Source organism: Elgaria multicarinata, chromosome 11 (genome assembly GCF_023053635.1).
Source record: "Elgaria multicarinata webbii isolate HBS135686 ecotype San Diego chromosome 11, rElgMul1.1.pri, whole genome shotgun sequence".
NCBI classification, from domain to species: Eukaryota; Metazoa; Chordata; class Lepidosauria; order Squamata; family Anguidae; genus Elgaria; species Elgaria multicarinata.
The window spans coordinates 4,982,739-5,009,992 of record NC_086181.1 but is presented as its reverse complement, the minus strand read 5'-3'; the positions used below and the strand labels follow the sequence as shown (position 1 = coordinate 5,009,992).

The 27,254-nt window shown below is 45.9% G+C and overlaps 1 protein-coding gene across 1 annotated transcript in view; it reads left to right on the top strand.

Moving 5' to 3' along the window:
- The window catches only part of DNAJC7 (DnaJ heat shock protein family (Hsp40) member C7), a 55,341-nt gene extending 29,303 nt beyond the window's left edge, over nt 1–26,038 (top strand). Inside the window, exons 7-14 of the mRNA XM_063137994.1 lie at nt 758–911; nt 8,499–8,663; nt 8,963–9,054; nt 9,886–9,959; nt 10,668–10,814; nt 14,699–14,851; nt 15,435–15,497; nt 22,166–26,038. Coding sequence (XP_062994064.1) covers nt 758–911; nt 8,499–8,663; nt 8,963–9,054; nt 9,886–9,959; nt 10,668–10,814; nt 14,699–14,851; nt 15,435–15,497; nt 22,166–22,203 — 886 coding nt within the window. The 3' untranslated portion in view covers nt 22,204–26,038. The remainder of the gene's footprint in view (nt 1–757; nt 912–8,498; nt 8,664–8,962; nt 9,055–9,885; nt 9,960–10,667; nt 10,815–14,698; nt 14,852–15,434; nt 15,498–22,165) is intronic.
- Nucleotides 26,039–27,254: the final 1,216 nt, after the last annotated feature.

Below are 27,254 nucleotides of genomic sequence, written 5' to 3'. Positions count from 1 at the left end.
ACTGTCCACTTCATCAGATGCATGAAGTGTCAACCTCTCACTAAAATTAGCCAATTTTAGCTAGAAAACAGGCTTGGAGGTGACCAGGCTTTGTGACTTAATTGAATTTGATGCTTTTCCTCCAACAATATTTCCATTGCTTGCGTAAGTGGGTCTGTTCTAGAGAACTTGCCAAATTTGACTTTGAGGTATTGCTTTTTTTTCTTTTTGACTTATAGTAAAAGTTCCCTGATATCTCTAACTTGCTGAGGGTTTGTGTTTTTTTTGGTGCTGAAACCTCTGGCAATGATTAGGGGGGTTACCTTAATGCCAGAGAGGAGCAGGATAGGACCACCAGAAGAATCTAGCTGCCATTGGCTAAGGTTTTCAGATTCTACAGAAGGGCAAGGCAAAGGGCGGCAGGACCCATGAGCCTTAAAAGGCCGGGGTGTGGCATGCTCAGGAAATGACAGTTGGGTCTTAGGGAAGGTCCAGAGAAATAACGAGAAGAAAAAGACAGTGGCAGGAGTCTGAGAGGAGGAAAACTGGGCGATGAGAATGGCCAGAAAGGAGTGGGGTCCATGCCCAGAAGCTGCAGAGGTGGGGTATTGCACATCGGTTCGAGGTAGCCAGCCATGTCTTTGGCTACAGCCCTCTTGTCCCTCAGGGAGGCTGCATAAGGAGGAGGATCCCTCTGCTCTGGGATTGGGGCGTGACCGGCTCTCCCTTGGTCCTTACAGTTCTGTGATTCTGCTTTGTGTCTTCACTCTGTGTACAGCGACATCTTGCGAATAGACTCCACAAATGCTGATGCCCTCTACGTCCGTGGGCTTTGCCTTTACTATGAGGACTGCATTGAGAAGGCTGTGCAGTTCTTCATCCAGGCGCTCAAAATGGCTCCTGACCATGACAAGGCCTGTCTCGCCTGCCGTGTGAGTATGAAAGGAAGCAGCCGTGCAGGGAGGAGTGTGGGGGGATGTTTCTGACAGGGTAGCCTTCAGCCACTCTTAAATGAACAGTGGCTGACAGCATTAAATAGGGAGGTTTTCAGGAGCAAGAATCATGTGTAAGGGTAAATATAGTTACTGTTTTTCCACTTCTTTCTTAGAGAGGATATAGTGTCCTTTCTGAGGCTTCCAGAAAGGGGCTTAAGATAGCCCTAATCAAAGCTGTGTGTATTTCACTCCCAAAATTAAAATTCTGCAGCTAGGCAATTTAATTCTACCCCAAGAAAAACTAAATTCTGCAACCTATCTAAATTATGCAGACTGAATAGATTTGCATAATTTATTTTATTTTGCATAGTTTTTTCTGTGTTTGCAAGTCACAAGGATGGGTAGGACAAGGACACTGAAACCCTGCCTCCAATCATTGGAAACCCAGTTCATCCACTTCTTTGGCTTCTGCAATTTCAGTAGTCATTGCACATGTGCTCTCAATCTTCACAGCTAAAAGGCTAGAAACATACTCTTAAAACCAAAAAAAGAACAAAACAGGTTCTATGCACCCACCACTACGTTCTGTGCTTCTTCTTCGTGGTCTCTGTGCATCACACATATGGGCTCTGCGCCTGCGCGAAGCCCAGCTTCGGGAATCTTCTATAGCTAAGAGGCATTTTGGGCGGGAACCCCTCCCCCTCTACTGCGCATATGCAGAGAGGTTCCCGCCCAGATTCCCTCAGTTCTTCTTCGACCGTTTCAGCGACAGCCTCGTCGGGAATGCTTTCCAATCTATAATACAAAAAATAGCTAAGACTTACATTCGTTTCTTCCTTTGTTCATATTTCTTTCTCCTTCTACTCTTCTTATCTATTAAAAAAAAATTATTAATATTACTACTTTACCTCAGAAATCTCTCCTTCCGATCTTCGCCTGTATGGGCCTCAAGGCCCCGTTTAAAAAGTGCGCCTGTTGCGGCACAAAGCTACCGCCTTCGGATGGACACAACCTCTGTGTAATATGCCTAGGAGAAGGGCACAAGGTTGATACTTGCCCCCACTGCCAAGTATTTTCTAAGCTGACCAGACGCCACAGAGCGGATAAACTAAGGGCTGAGCTGTGGGAAAGGGCACTTAGAGCAGTAGATAAACCTGCCATGGCGCAAGAAGAGCCGTTTGTGCCTCCAGCTCCTGTCCAGCCGACAACAAGTCGAGCTGACCGGCCCCAACAAGACGCTCCTGCTACACCAGGATGGTCTTTAGCTATGGCCGTAGCCAAAAAGCTATCCAAAAAAGCGAGGACGCCAAAATCCTCCGACAAAGCTAAACACAAGAAAAAATCTAAGGCTCATTCGCACGATATCGAAAGAAGGGCGTCGACATCGAAAAAGACGACTGGTCCAGCACGACCGTCGACAGCTCAACAAATACCTATGCAATCGACTTCGACAGTCGACCCCATAACTACAGCATCATTATCAGAAGGGGAGATAAGAGATGCTTCTTCTACTCGTAGCAGGGATCTGCTTCCATTGCCCACAGAGCAACCGATCCCTTCGCAATCGATTGATTTACCTACTGAGGGACGTCACAGGTCCGAGCACCGAGATCGGGCTTCGAGCCGTTATCGATCTCCGGACTCAGTACGATCCTCGGATTCTCGATATAGAGAGCGTGATCAGTACTATCGGAGACAACATCGCTCCCGATCCCCCTTAAGAGACTGGGAGAGAGAGTCTCAATGGTCGTTACCTCCTAGGCATACATACCAGTATGCAAACTGGCGAGAACTCGAAGATCAATATCGACGGTCACCAACCCAACACCGGCCTTCGGCAATGGTATCAGCACCGGAGCCGATATCGACAGCTCGTGCAAGCCAAGTGCTTACGCGAGACATAGAATTAAGACAACTACCACAGGCAACTGAAACAGCAACCCATGAAAATCAACGCATGGAAATTCAAACGGTACAGATACACTCCTCTGATCACTCCGTGGAAGATTATTGCTCTGATTCGTCATCGGTGGCCTCACCAGCCCCATCAATAACATCACCCGACTCCATAGTCGAAGCACAAGGAGCTGTTTCTCCTTCAGAGGGTCTTGGACATTTTGCCGATATTGCCCAAAGAATGGCCCAATCCTTAGGGATCGAGACAAGACAATCACTAGAAAGGCTTACAGACCCTGTATTTGAAGGCATCTATACAGAGGCGACAACACCGGTAGCCATCCCCTTCCTCCCTACAATAGCAAGATCTGTTAAAGAGCATTGGAAAGATCCCGCGGCGCTACAACCTTCCTCAAAGAGGCTCGACAACATGTACAGAGTACTGGAAAAGGATGCGGAATTTTTATTTACGCACCCCCAACCAAACTCTATAATCGTCGAGTCAGCGCAAGGACACTCTCAAAGGATGCATACAGCACCAGTTGATAAAGAGGGGAGGCGCCTAGATCTGATGGGGCGTAGATCCTACTCCACAGCAGCCCTAAGCCTTAAAATAGCCAATTACCAGGCTACGATGTCCAGATATCAGCTCTTCCTTTGGGAGAAGATGATGTCTCTATGTGAAAACTTAGGAGATGACCAGAGGGAGCTAGCTCGAATTTTTCATGCCGAAGCCACCCGCATGGCCCGTCAGCAGATTGCAACTGCAAAACATCAGTCCGATTGTGGAGCAAAGGCCATGGTAAGATCAGTAGCTTTACGTAGACATGCCTGGTTGAGATCGGCCAGTCTCTCCCAAGAGGCCAGAACGCGCATAGAGAGCCTTCCATTTGATGGATCAGGCCTCTTCAACTCCACGACCGATGAGGCGATGGACACAGTGCAAAAGGCAAGGACAACTGCCAGAAAAATGGGTATTGGAGCAGGACAACAGGGGCAATATTATAAGCCAAGAAAGTGGTACAGACCTGGAAACAAGGCACCACGATACCAGACTGACAGACAACAGCAAAGACAACTTCCAGCAATACGGCAGGGAAGGAGACAATTCCCTGCGTCAAGGCCTAAATTTCAGCGTCGAAGGCAAGATTTCCAACAAAACCGGCGCCTTTGACTTGACACCGACCAACAACAGCAGTACCCCCTTCAGCAACCGTTTGTCAGCATCGATCGAGACTTGGTCCCAAATAACAACAGACAAATGGGTTCTCTCAATAGTCGAAGGAGGATACAGAATAGAATTCGATGCCATACCACCAACGGGTCATCTAAAACGAACAACACCATCAGCGCCTCTACAAGAGGAAGTTCATTCATTGATAAAAAAGGGAGCGATACGGCCAGTGCCGAAGGAACAACTACACCGGGGGGTATGGAGATGGAGGAATTCGTCCTATTTTGGATCTAAGGGACGTAAATTACTACATCACACCGAAAAAAATTCAAATGGTCTCCCTTCCAAATATACTACCACTTCTCACGGAGCATTCTTGGTTCGCCTCCATCGACCTGAAGGATGCTTACTTCCATATAGCCATCCATCCAGACAGCCAACGGTTCCTCCGCTTCATCATCGGCGACCGAGCTTTCCAATACCAAGTGTTACCCTTTGGCTTGTCAACAGCTCCAAGGGTCTTCACGAAATGTATCGCAGTAGTCTGTTCTCATCTCAGAAAACAGGGTATACAAATACACCCTTATATAGACGACTGGCTGGTGGTAGCAGAATCGAAACAAACCCTTCAGCAACCTATCCTCTATGTTCGAGACCTCCTAAACCAATTAGGCCTCTTAATAAATACAGAAAAATCAATTCTCTCTCCAACCAGAAAGATAAAATACATAGGAGCAATCTTAAACTCAAACACTACCAGAGCATACTTACCTGTAGACAGAGCAACTACCATAAGAACCCTGACAATTCAAGTAAGGAGACAACGAATTGTGACCGCTCACACAGTACAAAGACTGTTAGGACTGATGTCTTCAACCACCATGGTGATGGCCCTAGCAAGACTCAAAATGAGAATCTTACAAATGTGGTTCAACAGACAGTTCAATCCTTTGCGAAACGCCAAGAGAACCATCCTTATCCTACCACCAAATGTGGTCAAATCTTTGAAATGGTGGGAAAACCATCACAACCTAACAGAGGGAGTGCCATTCCAACTCTCCACTCCGACCATAGCAATCACAACAGATGCCTCACCCGACGGTTGGGGAGCCCATCTCAATTCCTTAAGAATGCAAGGATCGTGGACGTTAAAAGAAAAGAAAAAGCACATAAACTATCTAGAACTACTAGCTGTCCAAAAGGCCCTCAAGGCTTTCGAGACAAGGATAGCCAACCAACATATACAAGTAACCTCAGATAACACAACAACTGTGTTCTACCTCAACAAACAGGGGGGAACCAAATCTCCATCATTGATAAAACGTACCATACACATCTGGGAGTGGTGCACTCGACGCCATATATCCTTGACAGCGGTCCATATAGCAGGGGTGGACAACCAGCTAGCAGACAACCTCAGCAGACATGCGTCACTTGTACACGAATGGAGCATTCATCCTTCGATCATCAACCAGATTTTTCGAACCTGGGGGAGACCACAAATAGACCTATTCACAACGGAAAACAATGCGGTCTGCGACTTCTTCTGCAGCAGAGCAGGAATAGGAAGACGATCACTAGGGGATGCGTTCCTTTACAAATGGGACCACTCCTTCCTTTATATATTCCCACGTTTTCCTCTAATAACGAGGATATTAGCCAAGATTGTCCAAGACAATGCGAATTGTATAATTCTGACACCCTGGTGGCCCAGGCAGAATTGGTTCGCAACATTGTTGAACAGGTCATAGAATCATAGAATCATAGAATAGCAGAGTTGGAAGGGGCCTACAAGGCCATCGAGTCCAACCCCCTGCTCAATGCAGGAATCCACCCTAAAGCATCCCTGACAGATGGTTGTCCAGCTGCCTCTTGAATGCCTCTAGTGTGGGAGAGCCCACAACCTCCCTAGGTAGCTGATTCCATTGTCGCACTGCTCTAACAGTCAGGAAGTTTTTCCTGATGTCCAGCCGGAATCTGGCTTCCTTTAACTTGAGCCCGTTATTCCGTGTCCTGCACTCTGGGAGGATCGAGAAGAGATCCTGGCCCTCCTCTGTGTGACAACCTTTTAAGTATTTGAAGACTGCTATCATGTCTCCCCTCAATCTTCTCTTCTCCAGGCTAAACATGCCCAGTTCTTTCAGTCTCTCTTCAGGTCCCGAGGTCTCTATTGGGGGCTGCCCAGGAGAAAGGACCTTCTCTCCCAGCACAAGGGTCAAATACTCCACCCGGATCTACACACGCTCCACATGACAGCATGGAGGTTAATTCCTCAATATTGAACACTGACTTAACCAGAATTCAAGTGGTCTTGGATGCAGCACTGAAACCTTCCACAAGACTAAATTATAACAGGAAGTGGGCTGCATTCAATTCTTTTGCATCCGAAAATGATTTTTTTCCTAAAACTTGTTCAGTTCATCGGATCCTGTCATTTTTATTAGTTTTGGTTGACAAGGGTCTGAAAGTTTCTTCGTTAAAGGTATACCTAGCAGCAATCTCCTTTTTCCATGATTGCGTTGATGGTTTTAAGGTGTTTTCACACCCGACAATTAAACAGTTTTTAAGGGGAGTATCTAACTTGAACCCACCAGTAAGAATTTTTTCTCCTTCCTGGAGTTTGTCCGTAGTGCTACATGCACTATCAAGGCCACCGTTTGAGCCGTTAGCAACCACTGATTTACGTCTTCTCACGTTAAAGGTTGTTTTCTTAGTAGCAATAACATCAGCGAGGCGAGCAAGTGAACTCTGTGCTCTGAGAATAGACGAACCATATCTTGTTTTCCACTTTGACAAAGTGGTGCTTCGCCCTGACATCCAATTCCTGCCTAAGGTCGTGTCATCCTTCCATGTCAATCAAGACATTGTCCTACCAGCATTCTTTCCATCTCCTTCCACTGCACTGGAGAGAACTCTTCACTCACTAGACGTGAGAAGAGCTTTAGCCTTTTACAAGGATCATACTGCTCCTTTTCGAAAATCACAACGTTTATTCGTTTGTCATGGAGGGAGCAAGAAAGGCCAACCCGTGTCATCTCAGAGACTCTCCTCCTGGCTGGTCCAGTGCATTACTCTAGCCTATCAGCTGCAAAAATTGGAACCCCCAAAATCGATCAAGGGGCATTCCACCAGAGCTGTCTCTACATCATCTGCCTTCCATCGTGGCATCACCATCCCAGAGATATGCAAGGCAGCAACATGGGCCCGACCAATGACGTTCGTGTCACATTATAAACTGGATGTCAGGTCGAGAGCTGACTGCTCTTTTGGCAGAGCAGTTTTATCATCTGTATTCACCTAAGGACACCAACCCTCCTCCAGTGAGTAAAAGCTTGCTAATCGCCCATATGTGTGATGCACGGAGACCACGAAGAAGAAGGACAGGTTGCTTACCTGTAACTGTGGTTCTTCGAGTGGTCATCTGTGCAGTCACACAACCCACCCACCATACTCCCCTCTTGGTGTCCATTAAGTATTACTAATGCTTTATCAAGTAGTTTTTTCAGATACACCTGAAGGTGTCAAAATTCCTCAGACGAGGCCTACTGGTCTCAGAAGAACTGAGGGAATCTGGGCGGGAACCTCTCTGCATATGCGCAGTAGAGGGGGAGGGGTTCCTGCCCAAAATGCTTCTTAGCTATAGAAGATTCCCGAAGCGGGGCTTCGCGCAGGCACAGAGCCCATATGTGTGACTGCACAGATGACCACTCGAAGAACCACAGTTACAGGTAAGCAACCTGTCCTTTTTGCTGTCCTTCCAGAGAATCACAGCATGTGTTCTTATTATGCCAGAACCAAAATAGCTTACCCAATTGCAGGTGATAAATAGGGGGCAGTCATTGGGGGTGACGGGGTGGCTGCTGCTGCTTCTTAGAATCATAGAATAGCAGAGTTGGAAGGGGCCTACAAGGCCATCGAGTCCAACCCCCTGCTCAATGCAGGAATCCACCCTAAAGCATCCCTGACAGATGCTTGTCCAGCTGCCTCTTGAATGACTCTGGTGTGGGAGAGCCCACAACCTCCTTAGGTAACTGATTCTGCCAGTGACTTCAGAGATGCAGGAGTGGAGCTCTGGCCACCACTGCATTCCCAGACTACCCCTGGAAATGCCTGTGGACATGCCAGTATCTTTCCCAGTGGCACTCTGGGAAGGAAGGGTGGTGGCAGGAGCCAGGGCTCATTTCTGCTGCTTCATCACTAGAAAGAGAGAGTGGGAGAAAGGACATTCTGTCACCATCATGGTACCTTCCTATCCACCCACCCCAAAACTGTATGAATCAGTACACATTGTCTACCTTGGGGTCCTCTAGCTCTGTTTTGGGGTTTGCCCAGAATGTGTCCTCGCTACCAGGCAAACCTGAAAATAGAGCAAAAGAAGCCAAGTCTAGTTCTCACATGCACATTTATGCAAATTAATCAACAAAGCTTTCTTTAATGTTGTGTCAGGCTTAGGGTTTTTTACTGCTTGAATCTTTGTATCCTTAAACTGTCTTGTTGGCCACTTTCTCTTCCAGAATGCCAAAGCGTTGAAAGCAAAGAAGGATGACGGCAACAAGGCCTTCAAGGAAGGCAATTACAAGCTAGCCTTTGAACTTTATACAGAGGCCCTTGCAATAGACCCAAATAACAGGAAAACCAATGCCAAACTCTACTGCAACCGGGGGACGGTTAATTCAAAGGTAAGAGCACTTAAAAGTGGGTTGTTGTTTTTCCTTTTTTTTTTACCAGAGACTGCTAGTTGTTTATTTTTGCCTTTTGAGGAATGAGCGGCATTCACACATTGCCCTTACTGCCCAGAACGAAAGCATCCTTTAAGGAATAGGGTGGGCAATAAAAGCCATTAATTGGCCTGTTTATTAGACTGAGAAAAGCAAATAACAAATCCAGGTTGAGAATCTTCTGGGCCTTCCACTCTCAAAACTGAAACTAACAATCATGAAGAGGGGTTCATTTCCTAACCTTGCAGCTTACCTTCCAGCTTAGGAAGCTAGATGAAGCGATAGAAGACTGCACGAGTGCCATCAGACTGGATGACACATACATCAAAGCCTACCTGAGGAGAGCGCAGTGGTGAGCAAGTGCCTATTAAATATTGGGGGGGGGGGTGCTGTATCTCAGTCATGATAGAGTGCATGCTTAGCATTTCCAACTTTGGCATCTCCAGTTAAAAGGGCTGTGAGGCCAGGAAGGTCCGCTGTCTAAAGCCAGTCTGGGTAGATACAGCTGAGCAAGATGAAGCATCAGTTTAAGGCAGATTCTTATGGGATAATGGGGAAACAGCACACTTCTGGTTTAGAGTGCCTTGTTACCTAATGATATAGCCGGGGTTGCTGATTTTATTAGGAACAGTGTCCCCAGACAACCTGCTTTCCTTTTCCTGTTCTCTGACGTCTATTGGCATTTGTTCTCTCACATCTAAATTCAGCATGTTCATTTATTTTTGTCCTGCCTCTCCCTCCAGGGAGCCTGGGGCAGTGTACACATTCCTGTGCCCTCCCAATTTTATCAACACTCTAACTCTGTGAGGTAAGTTAGGCTGAAAAATAACAGGTCAAAGGGCGCCGAAAGCATTGTGGGTGAGTGTAGATGCGGTCCTTACCGGGGAGGCCTCAGGTTCATTTCTACACTTACTTTTATCCATGGTATTTTTATCCATCATACTACGTTGCCAGTGTTCCCAATCACGTCAAGCTTTAATTACCAGGAACAGTAGATCCCCCTGGCAGGACTTGGCAGGCAGGTTTTGCTCACACTCAAGGCTGAGCAGGAACGGTTTTCACCTCTCCTCACTCAGATTAGTTAGTGCCTCATTTGTCTCCCCTTAGGCTTGTGTGACTTGTTTGAGTCATTTTGAACTTGTTTTAATTTCTGTAAGGTGATAACTACGCTTCCTTTGATTAGTTACATGGACACAGAACAATACGAAGATGCTGTGAGGGATTATGAAAAGGTTTATCAGACTGAAAAAACAAAAGGTAAAAGTGGAGTACCTGTAAGCTGTCTTGGTCTCAACTTGGTGTCCTCCAGATGTGCTTGATTACAAGTCCCATCATGGGAGTTGTAGCCAAGACCCCAGGTTGGAAAAGGCTGGTCTTTACCATTACATTGAGGGGGTCTTGAAATCTGGAAGCTTTCTCTATGTGTCTCTTGCTTAGGGTGCAAAATGCAGTCCCTCTCCTGTAAGGTGGTGCTACAATGTTTCCTCAGAATCTTGAGCTTTCCTGGTTTGAGCTGAAAGGGAAAACTTCTGGCCTCCTGGAGCGATAGAGAAATCCCATAAAGTTGTGGGCCATTTTGTTTAAATGGGTCTTCGAGGGCCTTCTAGACAGTCAAGGGGATTTGATATTTCATTTAACTCTCATTCTTCCTTCTTACACTAGTAGGGAAGCCCAGTTTGTGCTCCCTGACATGCTTCTACGCACAATTTCAGCTCCAGTATTCCTGAATTACTTCTGACCTAACTCTCCTATGAACTTCTTCAACTGCATGTGTTGCGATTTGTAAAGGAAGCTGTATCACGAGAGCAACGTTGACTGCATGCAAACTCCATTTTTAAATCTACTGGGTTTGTCGGTGTATGTTTGGGTTTGGGAGAGATGTTGTAGTCATTATGTGTTTTTCTTTCTGTTGCAATTTTTTGGTACTCTTCTGCTGCTTTTCGATACTCCTCTGCTACATTCTAGAACACAAGCAGCTGCTCAAGAATGCACAGGTGGAACTGAGGAAAAGTAAGAGGAAAGACTATTATAAGATCCTGGGAGTAGACAAGAATGCCTCCGAAGATGAGATCAAAAAGGCGTATCGGAAGCGGGCCCTGATGCATCATCCAGGTACAGAAATGGTCCCTCAGCTCCCAGTATTGAAACTCATTGATTCCCAAATGGTGGGAACTACCCTGCCATGAAATGAAAAATTAAGCTTCCACATTGGGTGCTTTCATCACTGTATGCTCATTAAAGCAGAGTGGGTGGGGTGGGGGTGGGCCTGTGCAGTGTTGATTCTCCCTATGCCAATATTTGGGCAATAATCATAAATACTAGACCCAGTTGATATACAAATGGTACTTATATTGCACTCATAACCACATCAATGTTAAACATATACAAACACATACAATGGAACACTAGTATAAGTTCATTTCATTTTTAGGTCCTTTTCAAGTTCATTTGAAAATTGATTCTACTTCTTTGGAAGATGGGTTTGTTTGTTTTTGTCTTTTTGTTAGATTAAATGGACCTATACTGGTGTTTCATTATACACCTTTGCACATGTTTTTTCATTGGTGAGTGCAATATAAGTACCATTTGCATATGAACTGAGTCTTGTGTTTGTGATTTTTGTGTAGAGACTCATAGACTGAGTTCGGAAGACACGATAACCCATGATGGGCACCATGGGTTAAATCACTTGCCTAGAGAGTCACGTGGCATGAGCACTTCATTTTACAAAAAAAAAGGCTCACCTACATGCTACCTTGACATACAGATAAAAAAAAGACAGAAAACCTTTCTTTAATCCACTTGCCCAATCGCTGAAGTGTCCAACTGCGAAGCAGCGAATGGATCAAGACCAGACTTCACACACAGCCCACCTCTATAGGGAGGCACCCAGTCAAGATGTTTACCTCTGCAAAAGCAGCCTTCAGAAGAAGGGTACTTCAGAAAGTACTACCCTTCAATAAGACCAGGACTATAACGCTGCTTGTATACCCTCCTTCAACAGAGAGAGGAAAATTGGTCTTGCCATGAATATTTTTTTCTTGTTGGTAGATAGAAGGTATCCAACAAACCCACATTTGTCCAAGTGCCTGGGACATACAGCATCTAGCTGCTCACTGGTTAGGAGGGGGGGTCCCAGGGCTTCAGACAGGGTTGCCTCCCTGTCCTGCCTTATCCTGTCCTGCCTCTGGTTTTTTAATTACATTTTATCTAGTTACTACCAGTTATTACTCCCACTTGAGGTGTCAACTTTACTTCAGCCCTAAACTGGGAGAGGCCTCTTCTCATCAGATGCTTGAAATTTGCTTAATTAGCTTAAGCCTTGCCTAGAAAGCAAGTGGGAGAAAATAACCTGTCCTGGATACATTCCATCCACAACTAAGAAGAAATATCTACAGTGGCCTGGTTTGCACAAAACACTAGCCCATGGTTTTATTGAAGCTTCATTGTACTCTCTGTCTCCGCCTGCCAGAAAACTCTTAAGGAAGAGTGTGTCCAACTTTACTTTGGCAAATTGACTCATTGTGGCCATTATTGAAGCATAAAAAGCATTGGGGGAGCAAGTGCCAGAATGAATGACAGTTTCCTTGGTCCAGGGAGCTACGACTTCCATGGCTTTCTGGAGTAACATTTTTGGGATGTCTCTAGGGCAGCAATGTTGTTTGCTGTCCATGCCTTCCCAAAGCACTGTAAAGTGGATGCTTGGGACTTTGCAGATGCAGCCTTCATCAGAAGGCCCTGCAAGTTATTACCAAACCAGCCTCTCATTAGAGGTATGCTGTCCCCACTACGGCTCAACTGTCTATACAAGTTCTAGTCATTTTGAGCCCTGGAACAAGCTGGGACACCCTACAGCAGCAGGTGGGCCAACTTCCCATCGTTCTGGCCCAGCCTGCCACTGTGTTTGCTGCCCGAGAGAAGCTCTCTCCGAGGCTGGAGCTGGAGAAGAGAAAAAGAGAAGGGGAAAAACATTTCCCCAGGCAGCACTTAACAAGGTATTTGCAACCTGGGATCCCAGCAATGTAAATCAGCGTTGAATTACCTCCCTTTACTTTCAAGAAACCACTTCTTTTAGGGGCACAGTTACTAAAAGCTGATTGCATTAGACAATCAGTAACATGCACTTCCACTGATGTGATTTATTTAATTGCATGTAGAAAAGATATGCTTCGTATGCAATATGTAGGAAAAACTACAATGAACCTAAGAACAAGATTCCATAACTACAAATCTGCAATTCTTACCAAAAAACTAGAGCATCCTGTTGCAATACATTTTAAGTCGCCTGCATATAGTTTTTCAGATTTAAAATTGCTTCCACTTGAACAAACAAAGTCCTGCTTGACAGAAAAGAAAAATTCTGGATCTACAGACTCAGAACTCTTAGTCCATATGTAAGTCATTCTGCTGTGAAGTTGTTAGGGACAAATAAATGGACACATATGGCCTTAATCTGGAGGAACATCGTAAGTTTTATACCACTCACGCCGTTGTGCTTCCTCTTTTGGAATTTTCTCCTCCCAACACTCCAAACTGCCACACTTGGGATCCATTTAACTTCACAGCTACTGAAATGTTTAGCTCTAAATAGATCTTGAAATTACTCTGTGTTTAGTCTATCTCTCTTTAAACTTTAGAGGTGGCTAGGAGTTAACATATTCAGAGTTTCTCCTGGCTTGTCCCAGACTAGCTTGGGGAGAACAAAACACCCTCTCTTGGGAGGAATTTTCTGTGTCCCCCACCTCCTCTCATCCAAGAGATGGACTTCCCAGTCCTTCAGGATGTCTGTCTGTTTCTGACAGAAGAACCAGCAGCACCTCAGCTTTTGAAAGTGAAAAGAGTTCTTCAGTGGAGAAGTGTCAGTAATGCTCTGCAGCGTTGGGGTTTCCCTCTCCTTACCACATCTCCATCTGGACCTTCCTCCAGGGCCTCAGAAATGTGAAGAGAAGGAGTTATACACTCACACTGTTCTTCTCAAAATCCACAACTCATCCCTCTTTTTCCAGGGATGCTACGAGGATTCTTCTTTTTCAGCTGTTCTTCTCTGCCAGTAGTTGGGGGGTTTTTCCCTCCTCGTCTTTCAGTTTCTCTCCCCCCCCCTTCTTTCCCGAAGCTAGCCCACTACTGAATAAACCTCCCATTTCTGGGATCTAAAGAGGTGCATCTACTTGAGTGCTATTCTACCTGGATTTATTTATTTCTCACATTTTTAACCTGCCCTTCCAAGGAGCTCAAAAGTTCAAGACTTGGTTCTTTCATTTCATCCTCAGAACAACGCTATGAGACAAGTTGGACAGCCCAAGTTCACTCCAGAGAACTTTATTGCTGAGCAGGTTTCCTTAGTCTCAGTCCAATATGTCTTTTGTCTTGAGTTCCACTCAGCTGAGATGCTGTGTAGGATTCTACAGATAGGACTATATGTGTTTTACAAGAGCACAGAAAAACTTAAAATGTGCTTCTGGGTACAGAATTAATTTCTGTGAGAAGATTAATTTCACATTTTTCAAGGAAGATCAAGTTTTTAGCTCTTAGGGCAGGGGTGGTGGGAAACCTGTGATCCTCCCGATAATGTTGGATTACAGCACCCATCAACCCCTGATCATTGGACATACTGATTGGAGTTGAGGTTCAACATCTGGAGGGCTACAGGTTCTCCACCCCTGTCTTATGGCTATGAAGTCTCGGGAACGACTGAATGTGATTTTTTAAATAGTTGCAAGGGGTTAGGGTTTCTGTGCTTTGCATAACTCGGTGCAATGTACAGAAATGGCAGAGTTAATATAATTGTGAAATAATCATGCAAATTTACTTAATTTATAAAAGGTCAAGAAGTTGAGCTTTTCTTTGTACAGAATTCAGTTTTCCTTGACAGAACTTCATGTTTTTTAATACAGAATACACTCTGCCCAGTCTGTAAGCTTCCAGAATAGCTTATTCTTGCTACAGTCAGGATTTTTCTTTTCTCTCCCCTGCCCCCCAAATTCAACTGCTGATAGACCGGCACAGCGGTGCAAGTGCTGAAATCCAGAAAGAGGAAGAAAAGAAATTCAAAGAGGTTGGTGAAGCTTTCACCATCCTTTCTGATCCGAAGAAGAAAGCTCGCTATGACAGTGGACAGGACCTCGAGGAAGATGGCATGAATATGGGAGGTGAGCGCGAACGAGGGGTTTCACCTTTGTGGATTCCTTTTCCATGGGTGCATATTGGGTGGGGGACAGGGGAATGTTCTCAAAAAGCTGTGTTTCCTTAAAAGTATATAGAATGTTGAGCCTCAGTATAGCAACTCTGGCTCAGCTGGCATCTTGCGACTGTAGTAAGAGACAAGGGAGAAAGCAGTCGTGGGAAGCATGTTTAACAAGCCACCTTGCAGGAAATGTCCTGGGTTCAGAGAACACTCTAGCCCACAGTTCAACAACAACCCACATTCAACCACTGAGTGTGGGTTAGTGTGAACCCAATCACTGTGAAGCTCCTCAGCTCTTCTAGAACCTTATTTCAATGGGCCAGTTGCACAAACTTTGTGGGCGGGAAACAGTTCTCAAATAACCCAACAACAGAACATGAGTTATTTGAAGGTTGGTTCCCCTTTCAGCAAACCATGCCCTGTGTCTGTGTCTGTGTGTGAGAAGAAGAGTGATTGGCCTAAAAAATAAGAAGCTAATCAAGAATTTCTTTTTCTACTCTTGTTCTCTCTCCCCCCCCCTTTGCCCCCTATCACACACACTGAAATAGATTTTGATGCTAATAATATCTTCAAGGCTTTCTTTGGAGGACCAGGAGGCTTCAGTTTTGAAGGTAGGTGGGATATTATTCATGTCATGTATTAAAGCAGGGGTGGGGAACGGTTTTTGGCACAAGGGCCACATTCTCATTTATTTACAAATTAATTAATTACATTTCTATACTGCCCAATAGCCGAAGCTCTCTGTTATTGGAAACCTTCCAGGGGCTGCATTCCAGTGGTGGGCAGGACTGGAGGCATCCCATTCTCTCTCTCTCTCACACACACACAAATGTGGAAGGTATCATTTTCAGGGGGAGTCACTGCTGAGAAGGAAAGCGATTGTCCCTCCCCTCCCAACGAGGTACAGCCCCTTTAAAAAAAACTTCCCCACAACAATTAGGCTTTTAAAAAGTCTCTATTGCCCCTTGTAGGTTCTTCTTCGTGGTCTCTATGCATCACACATATGGGCTTTGTGCCTGCGCAGAGACCAGACCAGAACCTTCTATAGCTGAGTGGAACGTTTTTGGCAGGAACCCCTCCCCCACGCTACCGCGCACGTCCATGGGGTTCCCGCCCTTACCTCAGTTCTTCGTCGTCCACCATTGTGCTTAGACCATAGAACCGAACCTCTTAGCGTTTTCTCTTTAAAATCCTTTTTTACTTCAAATCTTTCCTCTTTTCGCTTATTTCTCACTTCTTAACATCTTTTTTTCTATTCTATCTAAAAAAACAAAAAAAAATTATTTTTTTTTAGTAGTTAGATTTTCCTCAGCGATTTCGATCGCGGCGCTTAGCCGTATGGCAGTTAAGGCCCCATTTCGCAAGTGTGTGAAATGTGGAGCTAAGCTCCCTCCAACTGACGGGCACTCCCTGTGCATCCTGTGCCTAGGTGAAGGCCATAAAGTTGAGTCTTGGCTGAATCTTCGAGGATGCACAAAATGGCAGCCAGTAAGTCCGTTGATGACCGTTGCACTGAGGTGCCTGAACATTCCAGAGTGGCTAATAGGGCTCAGATACCCCTAACGCCTGGACAAACGGCAGCCAGTAAGTCCGTTGATGACTGTTGCACTGAGGTGCCTGAACATTCCAGAGCGGCTAATAGGGCTCAGATACCCCTAACGCCTGGACAAACGGCAGCCAGTAAGTCCGTTGATGACTGTTGCACTGAGGTGCCTGAACATTCCAGAGCGGCTAATAGGGCTCAGATACCCCTAACGCCTGGACAAACGGCAGCCAGTAAGTCCATTGATGACCGTTGCACTGAGGTGCCAGAACATTCCAGAGCGGCTAATAGAGCTCAGATACCCCTAACGCCTGGACAAACGGCAGCCAGTAAGTCCGTTGATGACTGTTGCACTGAGGTGCCTGAACATTCCAGAGCGGCTAATAGGGCTCAGATACCCCTAACGCCTGGACAAACGGCAGCCAGTAAGTCCGTTGATGACCGTTGCACTGAGGTGCCAGAACATTCCAGAGCGGCTAATAGAGCTCAGATACCCCTAACGCCTGGACAAACGGCAACCAGTAAGTCCGTTGATGACCGTTGCACTGAGGTGGCAGAACATTCCAGAGCGGCTAATAGAGCTCAGATACCCCTAACGCCTGGACGGTCACTGGCGAGTTCCGCGGCCAGGAAAATCTCCAAAAAGGCCCGGACTCCCAAATCTTCTTCTGAAATGGAGAAAAAGAAGAAGAAGAAGAAGAAGAAGAAGAAGAAGAAGAAAGACGCGGAAAAACCCTCGTTAGGGTCATCCCGCACGGCGGAACCAGCTAGGAGTCACTCTACTCCTCCTGCCATACCGACTGCTTTGATACCGAGGCCTCCCTCAGTATCGAGATTCCAGTCGGTACCGATGGCTACTGTACCGACACATCCTCCCAGTCTATCGGAGGGCGAGTTGCGGGATTCGGCTTCAGCGGCCTCTTTCCGAGAGCCTGCCAGGCTGCAAGAAGTTCAGGGACTAATCCCTCTACCGCCTTCGCCAAGGCACACTCTAAGGCGTCAATGGGAAGGAGCTTTTCAATACTCTTATCCCCAATCAGTATGTAGCGACTATGTATGGGATCGATATCGCCCACAACGATACTTCCAGGGTGACCACCAGTACCCTCATGAAGAATATTATGCGCACCCTCCGCCTACGAGGATGTGTCATCTACCGCTGCCTCCACCACCCGCCCACCAAACGTCCACGGTGTCGACGCCTCGACACCGTACGCAGCCATCGGCATCGACTGCCGCGGTTACCACGGTACCGACGGAACATGTAGACCTCCAGGTGGTTACAGTATCCTTGCCTGAGGATAATTACCCATCAGATTCTGAGTCGGGGTTGTTGGCTACTCCATCGATGCCTTCACCAGAAGATGAGGTTCATGACAAGGACCCTTCTTCCCCTTCCGACGATATGGTCAGATTTTTTGACCATATGCTTAGAATGGCTCAGGCATTAGGACTGGAGATCCAGCAAATGGATGAATCGGTCGTCGATCCAATCTACGACGTTTTCCAGTCCACAACCAACCAACGACTTGCCATCCCTATTCCACATGCTTTAAAGCAAACGGCTCAATTATCTTGGAAAACACCGGCTATGACTCAAGCCACATCGAAAAGGCTAGAGACCCTCTATCGAGTCCAAGAGGAAGATGTACAGTTTCTGGTCCAACATCCCAAACCTAATTCGATCGTAGTGGAGTCGGCTCAAGGCCACTCACAGAAGGCACATTCTGCACCCGTGGACAGAGAGGGCAGAAAGTTGGACCATACGGGCAGGAGGATTTACTCCTCTGCCTCTTTGGGCATCAGGGCATCAGCCTACGAGGCTACCATGGCACGATACCAGCTCTTCCTCTGGGAGAAAATAGGATCACTATGTGAACATCTCCCAGAGGACAAAAAAGAGCTGGCACGAGTTTTCCAGAGTGAAGCTTCAGCCATAGCCAGGCAACAATTGTCGACAGCGAAAGGTCAGCAGAGGCAGCAGCAACAACAGCTCCAAAGCAAACGTCAGCCCGACTTCTCTAAGAAGCAGCGGGTTTGACTTCTTTATCCCAGATCCACCTCCCTTTGCGAACCGCCTAGCACCACATTACCATCAATGGGAGTCAATAACATCGGACTCCTGGGTGCTCACTATCATCAACTCGGGGTATGCCATCGAGCTTGATGTCCTTCCTCCTTCTTCGGGGGTGAAAGTAACAGCGCCATCCCCTCCTCTGCTTCTCGAGGTACAGACCCTCCTAGCGAAAGGAGCCATCTCTCCAGTACCCGCAGAGGAACTCAACCAGGGGTTTTTCTCCCGATACTTCATGGTCCCGAAAAAAGATCTGGTAGCGGACATTTCAACCACCCTCAACCTGTTGGTCTCATTGGGTCTGTGGGTCAACGAGGAGAAATCCATCTTGACCCCACAGCAGAAGCTGGACTTCATAGGGGTAACCCTATCGTCTCGGGACGGGAGAGCATACCTGCCCTCGACCAGAGCAAGCACCCTTCAAGATTTAGCCATCGCTACCGAGAGCCGCCGAAAGGTCTCGGCATGGACAATTCAGAGGCTATTAGGCTTGATGGCAGCTAAAACTGCAGTCATCAGGTTTGCAAGTCTCAGAATGAGAATATTGCAGGCCTGGTTTTTCAGAACTTTCGATCTTCGACACGATGCCCGGCGAACTTACCTGTCGATCCCGACGCAAGTAAGGGCATCTCTGAAATGGTGGTTTTCGATGTCGACGCTCCTAGAAGGCGTTCCCTTCCAGCAAGAAACTCCTTCGGTAACAATCACGACGGATGCATCGTTGATCGGATGGGGAGCACACTGTGACTCCCTCACAGCTCAGGGCCGTTGGCCTCCTTCCCAGAGGGAACATCATATCAACCACCTAGAACTGCTAGCGGTGGAGAATGCAATAAAAACTTTTTCACAAATGATCGAGGGCCGAAACGTCCTGATCGCAACGGACAACACCACGGTAGTGGCGTACATCAACAGACAAGGTGGGACAAGGTCTCATCCTCTGAATCGATCGGCACTCAGGATTTGGAACTGGTGCATAAAGAGAAATACTCACCTTGACAGCGATCCATGTAGCGGGCAAGGAAAACATCATCGCGGACGCCCTCAGCAGGTCTTTCCACGTCGACCACGAATGGGAGCTCGATACCGAAGTAAGAGACGTTCTCTTTCGGTACTGGAGCCTCCCTGCTGTCGATGTCTTCGCTACCGAAGAAAACGCAGCTTGTTCCAGGTTCTGCAGCAGAGCAGGAAGAGGAAAGCACTCGCTAGGAGATGCTTTCACCAGAACCTGGAAAGGAAATCTTCTTTACATCTTTCCTCTGTTTCCACTGTTGACGAAGGTGCTGGCCAAAATCCAGTCGGACAGGTCGGACTGCATCCTTATCACACCGTGGTGGCCTCGACAGACGTGGTTCTCCCACGCCCTTCGACTGTCAGACGGGAATTACATCAGACTCCCTCCGATACCGACACTGTTGTCTCAACACCAGGGCAGGGTTCGACACACAAACCTGTCGACCCTCAAGATGACGGCATGGAGAATATCATCCATTCCTCCTCTCGTACCAAGGATTTAACTGTAGACCATATATTGTTGGCATCACTAAAGCCTTCAACGAGAAAATCTTACGCGGCAAAGTGGCAGAGATTTCAAACTTTTGCCTTGGAAAACGATCAAGCTCCTGAATCTTGCCCTTTGTCATTGATTCTCAAATACCTATTGGCACTTTATCAGCAGGAACTCGAACTCACTTCTATCAGAGTTCACTTAGCGGCTATTACGTCTTTTCATCGAGGCATGGATGGTTTTACACCTTTTGTACATCCAACATCGAGGAAATTTTTAAAGGGGCTTAAAAATATGATACCGACAGTAAAGAGTATCTTTCCACCATGGAGCCTATCAGTGGTGTTACAGGCATTGACAAAGAAGCCCTTCGAGCCCATGGCCTTATCTGACCTTAGGCTTCTAACATTCAAGACTGTCTTTTTAGTAGCCATCACTTCTGCTAGACGTGCAAGTGAGCTTAGAGCTCTCAGGATAGATGCTCCTTACACTATCTTTCACAAAGATAAGGTTGTGTTACGCACAGACCCTGCCTTCTTGCCTAAGGTAGTGTCAACCTTTCATCTGTCCCAATATATCACTCTACCAGCTTTCTTTCCGAATCCAACAACACCTGTTGAGTTTTCTTTACATACACTTGATGTAAGGAGAGCTCTTGCCTTTTACAAGGCTAGGACAGAGAGTTTTAGGAAAACAAAGCAATTGTTTATTTGTTATGGTGAGCCTTATAAGGGACTCCCTGTTTCATGCCAGCAACTGTCACGCTGGATTGTAGAGACAATTGAACTTGCTTACTATCTCTAAACTAGAGCTTGTGAAACCTGTGACAGCTCATTCTACCAGAGCTGTCGCAACATCTGTTGCCTTCAGCAGAGGTGTTCCCTTGACAGAAGTCTGTAGAGCTGCAACGTGGTCCACTCCGTCCACGTTTGTTAGGCACTACAGTTTGGACACCCGTGCGAGACAAGACTGCTCATTTGGGAGGACAGTGCTCTCGGAGATCTTCAGATGATGCACCAACCCACCTCCAAAGATATGTCAGCTTGCTACTCGCCCATATGTGTGATGCATAGAGAACACAAAGAAGAAATGCAGGTTGCTTACCTGTAACTGTAGTTCTTCGAGTGGTCATCTATGCATTCACACAACCCACCTGCCATCCCCACTTGGTGGTGTGAGACTTACAAATGACACAGTTATACGTGGAATGTACTTTATTGAAATTACACTCATGTTTATGGGGGCACAATGTCGGACTTCTGTAAACTGAGGTAAGGGCGGGAAGCCCATGGACGTGCGCGGTAGCGTGGGGGAGGGGTTCCCGCCAAAAACGTTCCACTCAGCTATAGAAGGTTCCGGTCTGGTCTCTGCGCAGGCGCAAAGCCCATATGTGTGAATGCATAGATGACCACTCGAAGAACTACAGTTACAGGTAAGCAACCTGCATTTTTTTAAAGCCTTTAATTGCTGTGGGTGGGTGTGATTTTTTGAGGGGACACAACAGTGACCTTCCCACCCCATGTGACAATTTAGGATTTTTAAAGCCTCCATTGGCACCAGTGGGGGCTTCTTAAAAGCCTGCTTGCTGCGGGACGGAGAGGGGAGGCCATGGGCCAAATGTGTGGGGGTTAGGAACACAAGGGAGAGGTTCCCCATCCCCGCACTAAAGAAAGGGGGTCAAGAGTTCATACAGCGAGAGTATCTGTAGGTTTCAACTCTGGCAGTGTCTCTGAAACCTCCGCGTGCCCTGGAGTATCCGTTATGTTCCTCCTCTTTAATTTAGCAGTATGCAGCAGTATTCATCATGTTGCCTTGACCTGTTAAGAGGCTTTTAATCTCCTATCATTGCCCAATAACACAGAAATGGAGCTGTGTATTTAATATTTATTTATTATATTTCTGTACCACCCAATAGCCAAAGCTCTCTGCGTGGTTCACAACTATTGAAACGATAAATGGTTGAACTGGGGGCTCTTATGTCCTCCGCAGTGCTCTAAGGCAGAACCAGCATTTTCTGTCTGGAGTTCAGGTCTGGAGTTAGCAGACTTAAGATTGTGTCCTTGTGTTCAACTTCTTGTGCATACCATGGCAGGGGTGGGCGGGTGACTTTGCCTCAGGGGGTGCAAATTCTAAATCGTGCCTGTGTGTCTTTCAGCTTCTGGACCGGGAAATTTCTTTTTCCAGTTTGGCTAAATGGCAGAAAAGATCCATCTTGTCTACTGAAACCCAAACTTTCTCTGAACTGCTTCTTTTAACTCCCGAGTTACGTTCTCCCTTCATCTCATCGCGCCGTTTCTTAGGGCTGTGGCATTTTCTCCATTGGAGACCTCCGTTTTTTGTGTGAGCTTTAGAGTGTGATGAGAAAACCAGCGCTTGAAGAGAAGGGAGAGGGGCAGTGAAGGAATATACTTTTTGTTGTTTGTTTTATTGTTAACTTTATTAAAAAAGAGAGAGCGAGAGAGAGAAATAAAATCTTTTGATTCCTCTATGATAAGTAATTTCAGACTCCCAAGCTGCTGGGATTTAATTGGGGGAATCCTCACCTTCTGAGATGGGCCTGAAAGTTTTCTTAAGTGCAGCTGGACATGACACGCCTTCATATTTATGTAAGTAAGGGGGAAGCCTAATTAGGTTTTTCTCACTTTGATTTCATCATCCTGGCTGTAGCTGCACTGAACCTGTGAACTACATGCAGAAAAGGCATTGAAACGCTTGAGAAACTCAAGCAGAGTGAGCTTTACAGCATTATTCTCTGACAGATTCACTTCTGGAATAAGGGGGAAAGTCTTTTTCTCAGCATATTGTAATACCTCCAAACCATTTATTTCATTTGGGGGACAGTTTCTGTTTCCGATTTCTTGAGTACATCAGGGAAATGGTAAGGGCTGCTTTCATACACATCCATATTTGTCATTTTGATGGTGAAACTCAGCTCAACATGTAAAACTGGTTCCACTGAAAATTGCATGGTGTCTGAGGTGGTTTTCAGGTGTTATGAAAGCTGTATGTGTGTGCGCCCATGCGCAATGTCGGATCTGCAGTGGCCATTTCACACATGCAAACCATCACTTGATATCACAGTTCATACATGCATGTGCAAATCCACTTAATGTGTTGGAACCTGTACTTTACAAACTGATTGGAATCCCAAAATGCATTTTTGGTTGGGAAAGAATTTTTCAGAATTGACCAGAAATGTGTTCAACCTTTAAAAGAAGAAGATAATCAGCATTACTTGAAGCGAGAGGGCTCCTGTCTCTGCTGTGCAACCCTGTCTTGTAGTATATTATGAAGGTGGCCGAAACTAAGCTGCTTGCCTTGAGCTTACCTGTTGGTTTGTTTTGAAAGATGGCAATTTGCAGTAGCAACAAGCCACCTTGGAATCACTGGCTGTCCTTATTCCTATTATTAGTTTCGTCCAAGGCTGATATAATGTGTATATTGGCCACACTAAGTAACTGCTTCCATGATACCTCCTTGTTTCCGACAGTTAGCTCACTCCTTTTCTCCACAGTAATTAGACACCGTCTGTAGATTTTTATCTCTTCCCCCTGCCCACAATGTGTTGATCTATTGTAACATTAGATGGTAGTTTTCATCATACTGTGCATTGGCAACTTCCTTCTGATGTCAAGGCCTAGTTGATCGACACAAAGGTGCTCAGTTCAAATCATTTGAAAATAAAAGTGATCCGAACAGCTTTGGGCCATCTTCTACCAAGAACTAACTGCTTAATGCAGGGGTGGGCACCTTGTGGCCCTTGGGGTCGACGACTGCCACCATCCCTCACCATTTGCTAATGCTGGCTAGAGCTGATCGTAGGCTACAAGTTGCCCACCCCGGCTTTGACTCAGAAACCATAAGAATGTTTCTAGTTATCCAGAGTAGTTTGATAGACAACAAAAAAATGGAGCTTTCACAAGAGTCTGTGAAGTTTTAGTACAATACCTGTTCAGAAAATTTAAACTACTGCTCCAACATAAGGTGTCATTATGGCCTGGGAGTTCTCTGCTACTTTTTGAGCCATTCGGCTGTGGCTCCTGGCCAGCTAAGAATGCATTAGCAGTTGATTTAACCTTGTCTGCTGCATTCCGCTTCCTGGCCTCAAACTGAGGAACTTGAGAGCAGCAATGGCAACAATACAATCTATAGAGGGATCTCCAGGTATTGCTACCTAGGCTAAAGTGTGGAGAGAGTAAGGAAATAAGTTGATATTAGTGGGATGAGCCAGGAGCTTGACATCTGAACCACATGAAGACGTTTGCATCCTCGCCCAGGAAATGTGAGCTACCTCTGATTTAGGCCCCCATCATGCAATCAAATTTGACTGATGGAATTTCTCTGGGCTCATCCAGAGAAATAAATCTGGTGATGTTGGGTTATGTATATTCTCCACTAACAATCAGAAATATGGTATTTTTTGAAAAACTGGCAGAAAAGAATATGAAGCAACAAAACCTCTCTTCATAAGTTGCCTTACGCTGATGGAAATTATATTAGTAGAACTTTATTCTCAAAGGCCTGGTGCTATCAGACCCATGGAAAAGCAAGATTGGAGCATCCTGTTCATTTCCCTTCTTAGATGTCTTGGCAGGTGAAATCCCTTTGCCTTTAGGATCCCGTTTGCACGATTAAACATACCATGGTAAGCAAACCATGGGTTGTTTATGAATGCATGGGAGGGAGGGACTGTGCTGGCTCCCAACTGCTTTTCCACTTTTCTAGGTGTTCCTGGGTTATTTGCCATGATGTCTGAACCTGGAACTCTGGGTTCTGGAGTATGAAACAACCCAGAGTTTTAACCTCGCAACAAACCATGGGTTAAAACTGGGTTGTTTTCTGGAACTTGATATTGATTGTAAACCTGAAAGCTGGTGAGTGCCAATTTAGAAACAAACTATTCTTCTGTAATGCTTCGACTTTTTGTTACACATTTCTCATCAGAAAGTCAGCCTCTGTACTCAAAGCAGCCACCAAGGAGCCTCATAGACTTCAACTTCTTTGCATTAAAGTAGACAGCAAAGTTTATTGAATCAACTTTTTAAAAAAATCTTTCTCCTGATGTGGCATTTTAGAACCTTGCATTACATTCTTAGTCATTGAATTTCATTTTTTTTTAATTAATGAAGTTGCATTTAAGAGCTACCAAAGGTGTTTTGCCCATTGGTTCACTTCCTATCAGTCTGAGGCATGGTGTTGTATGCCTGCAAAAAATGAGGTGGTAAGAGTAGACTGTACCACTTCAGATTGCTGATGCGATCACGCTTTTGAATGCTCCCTTACGGAAACAGCTCCCTGAAAGTAGAGATTTAACATAGGGAGGCATTCAAAAGTGGCATCCCTCGCCTGCAATCTGAGATGGTATTACTGACCCTACCACTTCATTCTGCCGCATGTGTGGACAAGGTCTCAGTCAGGAGATGGGGTGAGAGAAAACAGGCTTTCCCAAGCTGAGACATGCAGGGCAGCTTCCACTTTATTCATGAGCTTCTGGTTTAGGAGAAAAGTATTCTTGAGAAAGTTGCCTTTTTGCCTCAGATGTTTGACTCCCGTCCCCTTCTTTTTTTGGTACACTGCCTGATCATTTTTCCTTGCATGCTTCGTGTGCTCTTTGCTGTACAGATACATTTACAAGGAATACCTGAGCAGAGGACAGATAAGCCAGTGTTGAAGCCATTGGAGAGAGGCTGTTTAGCTGGAAATATTTACTTACCATTTTATCCTCAATGTGAGGATCTAGCTTTCCTGTTAAGAAGTTTGTTGCATGATCTTTTAGAAAAGCACCCCAACTCTCCCTTTCTCCTGGGGATGGCTTCATACACCGATAAATACAATGTTCCACTCACACCCTTTCACATTTCTAAGATTATTAAAGGAGAACAAAAATTGGTGACTATTGGTTAAGCAGGATTCATAATGTGTTTATATGCAGAATTTCAAACCAGACTGAAGCAAAAACCATATGCAATTGATATTAACTTTATTATAAAATGTATATGATGTACAAAAATAAACACTCCAGATCTCACTAGTGACTTGCCTTCTTGAATGGGTTGGGTGTGAGTATGGTGGCATTGAGCTGGATTGAATGAATAAAAATAGACCCCCACCCCAAGAAACCTGTGGGGTATGTCTAGTTTTATCTTTGATGACGGGGGGAGATGAGCAATGTGAAGATTCCTTCTGGTTTAGTGTGAGTGAGGCATCCACTAATGGATGAACTCCTATTGCCTAGGCAGGCAGGGATCATGTTACTCAAATTTTTGTCACTAGGCCTGCTGCTGCTGGACACCACCCAGTTCTGTCCCATGGCTAAGCTTGAGACAGAGTGGAACCTGAGGATGCCATAAGCTAAAGAAACCCCCTTCCCAACTGAGCCTAGCACAACCTGGAGTGTGTAGGAGAGATTACTAGCATACTTCTAATTCTTGGCTATGCATTATGTGTCAGACAAGGATAGATTAGGATATGGTTTGGACGCCTCTTTCACACCAAACCGGAAGGAACCTTCATGATAAGTGTCCAATATTCTGTTCTTTGCTTGCTGTGAAGAGGTATCCAACAATGAGATGTGCACAAGCTAACACAATAGAGAGAGCATGACAGTGGCTGAACTATGAAGGAGGAACATGCTGTAGTATTCCTCTCCCAAAGGCTGCCTGCACAGAGGCAAGAGTGTCCAAACTAGAGTTTAGTGAAGGGCTGCATAGCAGCCTTACATATTTCTGCAAGGGGTGTGGGAGTGTAGAGAGCTGCAGGTGTCACTGCTGACCTGGTAAGGGAGCTGTAATGAGAAATTTAGGCAAATACAGGGCCTCATATGCTGCTGTGGCAATACGTGTTTAAAGCCATCTAGTTACAATAGCACTACTAGACACCTTCTCTCCCAGAGAAATGGTATAAAAGGACACAAGGTGCCAGTAAAAGCTGAGAAGAGAGAAGCTCTGTCCTGGGTAAGGGCAAGGAAAACCACTGCATGAGGCCTACCGCTTGCATGCCTTCTCACAGCTCAACTGCTAACCCTTCAAAAAAGACCTTACCAAGGACTTCAGATCATACAGAGCTGTTTAAGGCCTAGGGCCTTGCTAGACAATGCCGGATAAGCTGGCAGGGAGGCGGGGCGACGGCGTGCTAACTTTAGCGCGCCCCGCCCCGCCTCCTAGACGCACAACGCGCAGGGACTCCGGAAGCCCTGCAGCGTTGGCCTTTTTTTGTTGATGTTAAAGGGGCCACGTGCGCCCCGA